General features: G+C 36.1%; 1 protein-coding gene across 2 annotated transcripts in view; it reads left to right on the forward strand.

The window, feature by feature from the left end:
- CABLES1 (Cdk5 and Abl enzyme substrate 1) overlaps positions 1 to 13,261 on the forward strand; it is a 50,094-nt gene that overhangs the window by 12,488 nt on the left and 24,345 nt on the right. For both annotated transcript variants that reach the window (XM_039328540.1, XM_039328541.1), the window contains exon 2: positions 8,866 to 8,937. In XM_039328540.1, the coding sequence (XP_039184474.1) occupies positions 8,866 to 8,937 (72 nt within the window). The remainder of the gene's footprint in view (positions 1 to 8,865; positions 8,938 to 13,261) is intronic.

Raw genomic sequence — 13,261 nt, forward strand, 5'->3', positions numbered from 1 at the left:
CACCAAAACCAGAGTGGGAGATGGGGAGGGAAGAACAGGTGCAGAATGCAAGGGACATGGCCGTTTCTCTTGAACAAAAAGTAACTGGTAAAATATCAGATGAATCATTACTGAAGCAGAGAATTTCAGACATAAGGCCTGTGGATTAATTTGATGGGTAACAGGCAAAGTGTCAATAACTTTTGAATTTTGAATTCAGCTTCTTAGAACAGGTTGGTCAGTTGACTAAATTCTTTTTAAAAAATATATTTTATTGGTTTTTTGCAATAACAATCTTTAATGCTTAGTAAACAGCATGTTGTCTGGGTTCATATATTTGAAAAAACAATAATTAATTTCTGTATTTCCATAATCAATATATTAATTAATAGTATGTTTCCTTGATCTTCCTTTCGTCCAATGGTATTCTCCTTTGTCAAGATTAGATAAATATAATAATATTTTCAATATATACAAGGCTGGATATAAACATTTTTTGTGTTTGTACAGATAATGACATCCATATATAATATCTTTTCTAATTAACTTATGTTTCAATTGTATTTGTAAAAGTCATCTTGTTACCTCACTATGTGTCCTGTTTTCAAAATTCTTATTTAAACTTAATTTTCTCTCAGTATTCAAACCGTTCTTATCAATCATAGTTTTCAAACTTTTCATTTACATAGCCCATCCCAATATTTTAATATTTCATATATTATAAAGATACCATACTACCTATATGTTCTATAACATCTACATATAACATCTTTTCTGAACGGCTTATATTTCAGCTATATTTGTAAAAGTCTTCTTGTTGAGTCACTATATGTCCTATTTTCAAAAATCTTATTTAAGCTTACTTTCCCCTCAGTATTCAAATCATTCTTCTCAGTCATAATTCTCTCAAATTTAATTACCTTTAAATGTCTAAATTTCCATTCACATACATCATCCCAATATTTTAACATTTTATATATTATAAAAAATACTATACTACTTATATCTCTTACTATAGGGCCCCTTTATATCCCAAATTATCTATTCTTTTAATCATATTCAAACAAATATTTAATCATGTAGTATTCCATCTGATAAGTCAAATCAAATCTCTTAAGTCTAACTCTAGCCTTCTTCATTTGCCAAATAGCTTTCCAAGTTAGTATACTCCACTTGCCAGGAAGTTCCTGTATTTTTGTGGGTGTTGCTAGGAGTGTGAAGGATAGGTTGAGTAGGATGTACGCTTTTTGTCTCTCAGTCTCTGATGATTTTCCTGGCAGCTCTATAATCCACTTTGTTAAATCTTTCTTATCCTCAAATTTATTTTGAGGTTCTGTCAGATAAAATATCTTTTCCGTTTTCATTGTTATAGTAAAATCTTGTAGATTTTTTCTGTTTGTGTTAAGTTATAGTTCTCTTCATTTGTAGCTTCCCTATTTGTCACTTTCTTCTAGTTTGTGTTTTGTTATCTGATTTGTTTGTTCATTCTTTATCATTGTTTTCTGAGAATATTTTAATTGTAAGTTTAGATTGAAGATGTGCTCATTTATCAAAGTTGTTTTTGATCTCATCATAGTTTGAAATTATTGTCATTTGAATCTGTCGTAGCATTGCATACATTCCCTCCTGAAAAGTACTTGTCTTGTTTTGGAGTATTACTCCTGCAGATCTCTGATGTTCCAAGCTAGATCTTTCAGAATGAAATATTTGGTGTGGTTTCCTGACCCTTTTAGAAAAATATGCAATATCCATTTTGTCTCCCCTCCTTCAAATAATCTTTCGCCAATACCATAGTCTCTGTAGTTAGCTTTATCGAACCAGCCAATCTCAAAATCCAAACCACCAAATCTTATATAGTTCTTATCTTTATATATAGTTTTTGTAATCCAATGCATTTCCAGTTGTCAAGGTATCAGTGAAAGCAGTATTTTATAACAATTCTATTCAGGGATCAGTTATTAACCAGTCAGAGTTGCAATCCAGAGTGTTTAGCCACCTTGCAGCCTTCGCTAGTAAGTTCCCCCCTAGAAGATTAACCAAGAGAGTTGACTAAATTCTTGAGTGTAAAGAACTCCCTTCCCCTGAGGATAAATTTTGAGGGAGAAGATACCTGGAAACTTCTGTGCTTTTGAATCTTTCATAGGAGCAGTGGTTGGCTCTGAGAAAAGAAAGTCAAGGAAACATTAAGTACGAACCCAATGTCTGTGGTAATCTCTTCTGGGTGTAGGATGAAATCTAATTGACCAGACTTCTAGGCACAGGCAGTAACTAGATATAGTGAGATTAGGATTTAGTTTTATGTTGTCTCAAAATCATGCCTCACATGTTTTCTACAAATCAGATTTTCTCTGGTACCTAATTGCTATCTTAGATGGAGCTATCCATTTTTCCTTTCTCTTTTGAAGCTTAATCTTTTTTTTAAAGTGTAACACCATTGGGTATTTTCTTGCCACTGTTTTTTTTAATAAACGTTAAACCCAATTTTAAAAATATATTTTTTAAGAAGAGACTGGACAACCATTTGTCTGAAATGGTTTAAGTTTTCCTACTTGAGCAGGGGGTTGGATTGGAAGACTTCCAAGGTCCCTTCCAACTCTGTTATTCTGTTACTCTTGGTGCCAGTTAGTTTCTTGGGAAGTTATAATCTGAAAAGAAGCCTCTGCAGATTGACTGTTAGTTATTAAGGTTAAGATACTCAATAAATGTGTACATGTGTATGTATGTATATACATATCATATATATATATATACATATACATATGAATACATATATATATATATATATTCATATGTACATATGTGTATACACACATGTACATATGTACATATGTGTATACACACAAACACACAAACACACACATATATATGCAGTCTGTCTGAAAAACTTCCTGTATATACTCCCTTGACTCATCTGGCAAAGAGCAGAGGAGAGCCTGTGGCTTGGTGGTTAAGCAACTGCCTAGCATGTAAACTGCCCAGGTTTGAATCCCATAAAGGGTGTGGCTAACTGAAGAGAGCAAATGAGCTCGAAATGGCCATCTTAGTCTCCCAATTTAATTCTTTAACTCTTTGTCAGAAAAATAAATTTGGATATCTATCTATCTATCTATCTATCTATCTATCTATCTATCTATCTATCTATCTATCTATCTATCTAGGTCTTTGGTTGTTCGGGTTTTCTCCCGCGTAAAATTGGAAGTGTCTTGGCGACGTTTCGACGAAGTCCCATTCGTCATCTTCAGGCTGGTGTTTTCAGCTTCGTGCTTCAAGCAGCAAGGTGTGGTCTTAGCTGTTTCTTCCTTTTAACTGCCAGTGGGGGTATGAACTGATTGGGTGGGAGCTTGGCTGTGTTCTGATTGGGTGGAGGTGTGTTCTGATTGGTTAGGGGCTTGGCTGTGCTCTGATTGGCTGGTGGGTTGGCTGTGCTCTGATTGGCTGGGGAGTTGGCTGTGCTCTGATTGGCTGGGGGAGTGTTCTGTTTGGTTGTGCTCAGGTTAGTCTGAGTTGCAGAGGGGTTTAAGATTTTGGGCTGCCTTGCTATTTTTTGGCTTCGCGTTTGTGGTCGTGCCTCATTTTCATGGATATATACATATATACATATATATATACATATGTATATATGTATACACGCACACACATATATAACCTTTTGGTCTTCTGTAACACTAGTTAAAAAAAGATGTCAGGAAATATTAGCAAAGAGAATAATGATTGCAACATCTCAGAGCGAGTGGGTGGAATAGATTCAGTTGGAACAAAACAGACAAGAATAACCTCTTTTCCATATTGATGGGTGTTGGCATCAAAATGTCAAATACAAATAAAGAAGGGGCAGAACTTGTATTGTGACATAACAATGCATGTTTTGGCATTTTGATGAAATGTTGGCTTGGTACACATATCCTTGATGTTATCTCCTGTATTACTGACATATTGTTTTAGGACAAATTATTGTCATTATAATTAAATGAAATAAAAAGTCCTTTTTATTGTATACCAGAATACCTATGACTTATGTACTGGTGATAAATATATAAACTTTATACTTACTTTTTTAAAACTGATGGAATTTTGAAAAGGGATTAATGTTCATAGTCTGTCTTTCATACATAATCTTTCTTTTTATCATCTTCATCATGTTGCATCTTGCTTTTAATATTGTAGCCTTTGTGGAGACATGTGATTGACTTGAAATTCTTTTTTTTCCCATTGACATTTCTGGTCAACTTAGTTACATAAGAATAATTCTGCAGCATTTATTGGACAGGTTTTATACAATTACTGAGATATATTTTTGGAGGGCCTACACAATGCAGTTTATTAGGAACTTGATCTTGTACTGGCAACAACCCCCCCCCTCCCAGAAAAATAAAAGCAGTTCCACTTACTCTGCTGCTTCAGTTTGACCTTTGTATAGTTTTAAATGATTACTGAACAATCAACACTTCCCTAAAATAGGCATAGTTTAATTAGGAGTTTGAATTTACTGTTAGCAATATCTAAAGATTTTTGATTTGTTTGTTTGATTAAACACTCTACAAATCATTAAGTGGAACTAGATATTTATATAGGTGCCCAGATAAAATAAGTAATCTGACGATACTATGCAGTTGCCATACTATTCAATTGTGCTTGCTCTTTAAGTACAAGTATGTATAGCACAATTTTTAATACTGTTAAAATTGCAAGTCAAATATTAAATTATTTTACTAAAGAAAATATATTTCTTTCAAAAAATTGAGGTCTCTACAGAACTGGTCATGACCTCAGTCCTGATACGTCAAATGCACAGATGACATGTTCTCGCAAATAGTGATGTTTTGTTTATTCTTTGCTGCAGTACTCTCATGTCTATCTTGTAAAAATTATTCAAGTGATGTTTTTATAACACATTTTAACGATCTCTTGCCCTTTCATGTACTATAGAAAACAAGTAATTCTTTATTTCTATTCTTCTGCTTAAGGCTGTTGCATGGGGTACATAGTGAGGGAAACACAGATCAGATGATCTAGATCCCAGTGCAGGATAAAAGGCGAATTGTTATATCTGAAATTAATTACAAGTTGTGGGAATGAGAGCAAAAATTTTGTTATATCTTATTATGTAAAATATGGGGTAAATTTCCTACAATTTAATCATTTTGCAAAGAACCAGGGTATCCTAGATTGCCTTTCAATAACATTCTCAATTTTCACTATTTTTTTATTAAAATAAGAGCAGTTAATTTCTAGTTCTGGATGTCTCTCAAAAATACTTTTATAATGAGCAAATCAGGAAATAGCAGCAATATATATTAGCAACCAAACATGAATAATTTATGCAAAAAATCTGGCTGTTGGCATAACATCATCTGCAGTTTATGGTGTAGCTGAGACTGGCATATTGTCTACTTTTTGGTATTTGGGAATGGGCCGCACATTATGTCTGTTGCTTTTTAAGTTCAGAATCATTGGAAACTGCAAGGAAGAAACTGAGATTAGACACAGTTCGACATAAAACATCATCAGTTTTTTTTTAACATGTAAAATTTAATAAGACTTTTAAGAAGAGCAAGATTAGCAATGGCTAATTCAGTAAAGTTTAGTCTTATTCTCCTGGAGCCTTAGGCAAACATTTATTGCAAAGGTAACAGGATCTTGTGTTAGAACATCCGTTTATTATTTTTTTAATAATTTATTGATTTCTCAACATTAGGAAGGAACAGTGTGCTTGGCTTTTACATATTTTAGACCATCCTGATTCTCTAATTCCAATCATAAATGATATGCAATAGCAACATAGTTTCAATGATTACAGTGCCCGAGAACTGTAAGGGTATATAAATATTCCCTTACCAGAACTGATACATTCCATATTTCTGAAAGATACTTTGGGGATATATAGATCCAAACCAATTCGAGCAGTAAGGGCAGAGTTGAATATATCCCCTATACAAAATCATTTAGTAGTTAAAATTATTCAACTCCTGGCTGAAGACTATATTTATGAATCCAGATAAATTGCTCTAGTTGTGTTTCAAAGGCACTTAATAGGTCTCCTTGTATTTGGACTGTCCAACTTTCAAATGCCATCTCACAATATGGTTTCACTGACTACTTCTCAGTCCAATCAGACAAGACTGAGAAATCTTAAAACCATAGGTGTTAGATGTTGCTGCCCAAGATGATATTACATTCCTTAAATGTCCTTGAAGTGACTGGCTCAACACAAATCACCTCCCAGATAGAAACGTATTTAACAACTTACATACCCCAACAACAGCTTTTTCTCTAGATTTTTTTTTTTTTTTTTTTGGAACAACTAGATACCATGGTAAGATACTGTATGAAAAGTTTCATTTGAAGAAAGATTGTATATCTATGATGCACCAGGTGTTGAAGACATCACACGTATCCTATTTGATTATAATTACAGATTATTCTGTAGAAAGGACTGTTTACTTAAACACTTATTTACAAATAAAAAATATTGAGACCCTCAAAAGAAATTTTTACTTTTTATAGAGAGTGAATCTACATATCACTACCAAGACTGTAATTTTTGTATCAAAGGTCATTTTGATGAGGATAATTACTTAGACCAGATTGGGATTGACTCCACGAGTGATGTTTTTTCTGTATCAGTTTGGTAGCTTCTTTATATGGTCAGACAACTAATCAATAAAATGCACTGCTATTATTGTTGTATATTTTTATCTCCCATTGGATATTAATGGATTATAGTGAAATAAAAAGACATTTGTAATATTTCCAGAAAGTAGTTTTCATACTGTATTATACAATTCTGCATTGAGAATGAACCAGTATACCCAAATGTAGTTTGAGCAAAAATTGCATGGAATTCATTTCCATAATGACTGTATTCAGATAGCAAATTATTTTCTGGTCTAAATGAAAGATTTAGGCTATTCTTTCCCATCTGTGTGCTTTAGCGCCATTGGACTGTTTCAAAAATTATCATTTATGTCAGGGGTGTCAAAGTCAATTTCATTGAGGGCCGCATCAGCATTGTGGTTGCCCTTGGGGGGGCTGGGTGGGTGCGGCCTACTGGGTGGGCATGGATGGAGTAGGTATGGCCTACTGGGTGGGCGTGGCCAGCTCTACATCGTTCACGTCTAGGGTGCCTGTGGGGGCCTGGGCAGGAGTGACAAATCTGAGGGTCCCTGGCAGAAGGAGGTGGGACCAGGGCAAGTGCCAAAGCATGGTCCACTGGAGGAGCCTCACTGTTCCTCTCAGGCCATGCGGGGGGGGGGTGGATGGTGGCACGGGCTGCCCAGAGGTCAAATGCCCAGGCTGGCCCTCGAGCACCCGCGGCACCAAGCCCAGCCCCACTTCCCCAAGGAGGTGCCCAGCTGCACTTACTTCCTCCTCAAGGCTGCTGTGCTTGCTCTCCTTAGCCAGGTTGCTCATGATGGGTACAAGGGCAAAGTCAGAGGGAGGCCCATTCCCTCTCCATGGGAGGAGACCCGGCTTTGTATCCAAAGCTTCCTAAGCAATAGGATGGGAGACCCCAGGAGGGGGCAAGGGGATGGTGAAAGGGCAGCAGGGCAAGACTCTCCCTCTCCTTCTTTACTTCTTTCCTTCCTTTCTTCCTAAGTACAGAGTGGTGGGAAAATATTTGAGATGAGGGAGGGAGAAAAACATGCAAGAAACATGGCTGGGGAGGTGTTACCCTTCGTGAGGAATGAAGAAATGCACCATCGCCTGGAAGTGGCCAGCACATGGCCCTCACCTACTTCATATATCTGGCTTGGTGGGCTCTGGGGGAGGGGACACCATGAGCAACATGAAAATCGACATTACCTGCGCAATGCAGTTCAGCCCCCAGACTGCCTGGTTTCGGCAAGCAGTGGGGCACTCTCCTCACAGTGCCGAGAGGCTGAGCCAGGTGGCGCAAATCTGAAAAGAAGCACGCCGCCGCCCCCAGCCTGCCAGATCTTGGCAGGCAGTGGGGCGCTTTCCTCACAGTGCCGAGAGTTTGAGCCGGGAGGTGTGAAGCTCGCCAGCTTTGCATCTTGCTTCCTGCTAAAACTGGGCAGGCTGGGGGCTAGGCAGCATTGCACAGCTCATCAGATTCGCGCCACCCAGCTCAGTTCTTGGTGCTGTGAGGAGAGTGCCCCGCTGTCTGCTGAAACCGGGCAGGTTGGGAGCTGGGCGGCCTCACACTTCTTTTTGGATTTGTAACGCCTGGATTTGTAACGCCAGTTCTTAGCGCAGTGAGGAGAGCACCCCGCTAACTGCCGAAACTGGGCAGGCTGGGCGCTGGGCAGCATCACGCTTCTTTTTGGATTTGCACCGCCTAGCTTAGCCTCTTGGTGCTGTGAGGAGAGCACCCCGTTGCTTGACAAAACCCCTCCCCCAGAGCCCATCAAGCCAGATATGTGAAGTAGGTGAGGGCCATTTGCTGGCCACTTCCAGGCGATAGTGCATTTCGTCATTCCTCACAAACAGGAGATTTTTTGAAGAACAATTTATTGACATGGAAATCTTTTATTATTTTTTTCTATCAGCCGGTCTGCTTACATTTTTTTTTTATAAGATCTGTAACATGATTGTATAATTTGTATGTATTCTATTGTAGGAACATTCTATTGTAGGAACATTCTATTGTAGGAACATTCTAGAATGATTATCTCTAAGTAATATTATCTTAGATTTTCTTTAAAAAATATTATGATTTTATATTAAAATAGGTTGAAGTATAACCATTTTAAAATAGAGGAATTAGGAGTACCAGTTTGAATAAAAAGTATTGTTTTATTAGTATTTTACATCTTTAACAGCATATCTGCCACTTTATGTCCATTAAGCTATTGCTATTCCAAACTTCCTCAATTTGCATAAGGTTCGAAAATTTAATTTTTTTATTTCTTTTTCCCTTGAGAGACGTCGGCTAATTTCCCAGAGATCTTCATTGGAGACTTTGGAAGACATTGAGGAAAATGCTCCCTTAAGGAGGTGAGTTTTTTCTGATTTATATTGTATATGTTGTTTTGTCATTCACATAGTATGTAATATATGTAATCTGTGCAGTAGCTTACTATAGTGTGAGAACAAAATCCTTAATTGTGTGATGTTTCTCAGAATTCATTCTGGTACTAGATATATTTTTGTATTTTTATGCAAGACGATTAAATGGAAAAGCTCAAGGCAGGCATATCTGAGTTCTTAATTGTATGATAAAAGGAATAATTGGCACTACTAGTTATCATGAACTTTAGAGATGTAGTTTATATCCTTTTTCATCAAAGGAGCTTCAAATTAGCTAAATAACTAATAGTCAGAACAAGCAGTAATCTGAAAAAGCAAAAAATCACAAATATAAAAGAGATGTGCTAATGTAGAACCGGCATCAAAAAATACAAACGGGCACTGGGCACCAAACCAAATAAAAAATAAGAGTAGGCAAATCTTGTTGGGGTGTATGTTTTGGAGATGAGATAAACCAAGAGCCTTCTGTCATTACTGCCTTCATTTCAGGGGTTAGGAAAAATGTAAGGAAGTTTTTGGAGAAGATTAAGAGAAAGTTAAACTAGTTTTTATTTCACAGGAGTGGATAGCCTTTTATGACTTAGAGCTGTCCTAGCATTTCCCACCTCTTGGTGGGAACTGGCCCGTGTATGTTTAACCTCATAATCAGAAGAGATTCCAGGACCTCTGCAGAGAAAGGTTTTTGTGCTCATACAGCCATGGAATCACAAATTGACCACCCATGTTAAAGCAAGAAGCACTACCATTTGAGGAAGCCGAATTTAGGAAAATTGCTTGCTGCAATAAATTTTATCTACCATATTTTCCGTATAAGACAACTTTCTAAAGCACGCAAATCGGCGCTGAAGTTGGGGGTCGTCTTATACGCCGAGTTGTCTTATACGCCAGAAAATACGGTACTTTGCTGGGATATTGTTTGCCCTTTAGCCTTGCAAATTCATGGGTTAACCATATTTAGAAATTGGTGGCCTGGAGATATTTTGCCCTGTTATATATCTCAGTTTTCTTAGATTGCAAAACAAAGTTTTAAAATACTTTGCTGTTTCTTGGTTTTAATCATCTTAAAACAATTTTATTTCATCAATAGACTTAACCAACTCATTGCTTGTTCCTAATTCTAGATAATTAGTATACTTCTAGTAGAGTTGAAACCCTATCCTTTACTTTCTTCCAGTGTAAAAATAAATCATTTATTTTTCCTCTTTGCTGTTCTTTAACTAAGAACCCTAAGACGATTTTGTGTTTTATCCCATGACAGCTAAGTCAACGTAAACGTTTTTAGTGGACGCTTTGTCAAATGCTTTTAAATGCCCCCAAATATTTATTGATCGATTTACTCAGTTAATTCATCATGGCTCCACTCTAAAGGTAATCCAGAAGTCCTTGAAGATGTGGTTGGTGTCTCAAGCTTAGATCTAAGGTGTTTGTTAAGCCCCTGTTGTTGTTTTTCATGTTGTATGTTTTCTAGATGTATGTGATTCTTTTTTTGGCTCAGTTTTATGTTATGTTCTAATTTTTAATTGTAAAATGTCCCAAATTATCTGGAGTCAGGTGGCCTCTATTTTTAATTAATTAAATAAATAAGATATTTTTACCCAATTTCTATATTGCAAGTCCAAGTGGCTTACATAGGATTAAGGAGTACCTTTCAAAAAAAGAAATCCCTAAAATCTCATAAGATAGAACCTAACATTTACATAGACCATGTCAATTAGCTTTTCTTTCTAATTAACCTTCTAATTAAAGCGCTTTGGTTTTTCTTGTCAAGTTTCTATAAATCCCCATTTTTGTAACATGTTTATGGTTTCCAGATTCTTTCTAGGGTTTAAGGAAAAAAATCCTGTTTACGAAAAAAATGTGTCAAGCATTTTGCAATTAAATACTTACATATTCTCTCCTTACTCCAACTTCAATTTGAAGCCAGCTTTATTACGTCACACCTTGTTCTTATTATCAAAATATAAACGAAGAACATGTGAAGTACTGGGGTTTTTTTTTTTTTTTTGCTCGTTTAATCATGTTTTATACAGCTGCCATATAAATACCGTTCAAAAGCAATTTTCAGGCTACTTTCTTTTAAAGCACCTATAATTTGTACAGCAAGAGAAAAGTGTGGTTTGTCTCATCTCTTTCTTATGCTAACTTCAGGGGAAGAAAAAAAACATAAGGAAACGAGCTCTAGAAACTCACAAAACCCTCATAGAAGAAGATTGTTCCTATCTGTTATACTCCTGTCAGTTTTTGTTTATTTAGTATGTTGTTATATTATGTCAAATGCTTTGCAACTCAGCAACATCAAGGGAGCAAAAATTGTACTGTTTTCAGTGAGATATATTTAACACAGTCTGGAGTAAAGACATGACTTTGGAAACTGTAAAAGGAATTTCTAGTCCTCATTCATAGTGAGTTAATTAAGTCAGAGTCTCTTTGAATTACTCTGTATGCTTATTTCTCAGGGTTTTTTTTCTCCCAGACTAAGTTACTGTTTATGCAACAAGCATATTATAAAGTATAAGAGTTAAAGCCTTGAGTGGTAAACTCCGGGGTGATTCTATGATCCATTCTATGTTTTTTATTTTATTTCTTTTGTTGGCTGTCTATAATACTCTCCAGAGTTTTCTCCAACTTCAAAGTTCAAAAACATCAATACTCTTCCTATCTTGCTTCTTCAACTGTCACTTCCATAGAGTATTAAAGAGAAACTTATTATCTGCATAATACTGATCTTTGCAGATATAGACATGTCAGAGGCTCTAAATATTGTTTCCAAACTTTCTTTGTTATTTACCAAGAATATGGTGTGATTGATCGATCGATCGATTGATTGATGTGTGGATTGAATGATTATGTGCCATCAAGTTGTTGGCTATTCTTAGCAACCATGTGGATTTTCTTTATGACAATCTATCCCTCAGCTGGTCTTTTAACAGTGAACCAATCATCATAGTAACCGAGTCCCTCCATCTTGTTGCTGGTCATCCTATTCTCTTTCTTATCATCTTTCCCAGCACTTGAGCCTTTTCTAGAGAACTAGGTTTTTGCATAATGTGTCCAACTAGAATAATTTGATTCTGATCATCTGTGCCTCAAGTAGGAACACTGGGTTGATTTGTTTGATGATCAATTTGTTTACTTTCCTGACTATCCACGGAACTCCAAGAAAGCTTCTGCAATACCAAAATTCAAAAGTGTCAATCAATATTTTCCCATCCTGCTGTTGTTTTCATAGAATATCACAGGAAATACCATGGCTTGCGTGATTCTTATCTTTATAGATAAAGACTTATCCCACCATCTGAATATCTTTTCCAAGGCCTTCATTGAAAAAAGTATTTGAGGGAAATAAAATTCCATGAGATATAGAAACAGTTCTTAAAGTGCAATTTGGACTTTTCCGTGGCCGATAATTCTAAAACTATTTTAATGACTTTTGTCCATATCACTTGAAAGCAAAAACCTAAAATTATTAACTGATCCAGAAACAAAAATAATTTATATAATCAACTATTATTGGAAAAGAGAAGGACTACTTCTAATCTGTCCCCAATGTATGTGTACTTACAGAATTTGTGCTCTACATCACAAATCTATTGTGCAGCATTTCAGCCAAACACTATGTAAACTAGGGCAGGAGATTAATCATAGTTAATAGAGTTCTGCTTTATTCAGAAAGGGGTGCTTGAGAACACTGCTGTTCCTAGCTGTCTCTGTATGGATGTGTATGCATAGTCACTTCACTTTTATTGGGGAGGGAAAAGAAAACAAACAAAGTGTGCCTCATTGTTCTAAATACCCATCATAATCAAGAATTGATTTCATGGTCTGAAGATGCTTTAACTAAAAAGCTCTTTTTGACATAAGTTGCCATCAGTGGTAGAGAATCTGGATTGGTAAAATAAACTGAGCACATTAAAAGAAAGGCTTGAGTGCTCTGTATCTTATTATTTAAAATTTATTGTAATCTGTCTTGGAGTTAAGGTTGTGATTCGGTATCCAGCAGAAGTTTTATTTGATGACCTAAAGACTAAGGTCTAGATTTTTTCAGAGGAAACTGCTGATCACTGGCTGATGAAGAGGGACAAGTGCTAATCCATTAGCTGGTAGCACATCTCTTCCTACCAAGAGCCAGATTGTGTGTGTGTGTGTGGGGGGGATTCTTTGAAGTGAAGAAAAATTGGAGAAATCCTTGAGTTTAATGCCTCTTCTATTTTTTTAGTATTTGTTTGGGCGTGGGGACTTTAATTATGCAACCTGCCATAGTAACTCTTGCTTCCATTGTTTCAAATAAAAG

Source organism: Crotalus tigris, unplaced genomic scaffold (assembly GCF_016545835.1).
Source record: "Crotalus tigris isolate CLP2741 ecotype Arizona unplaced genomic scaffold, ASM1654583v1 scf7180000024382.2542628, whole genome shotgun sequence".
Lineage (NCBI taxonomy): Eukaryota > Metazoa > Chordata > Lepidosauria > Squamata > Viperidae > Crotalus > Crotalus tigris.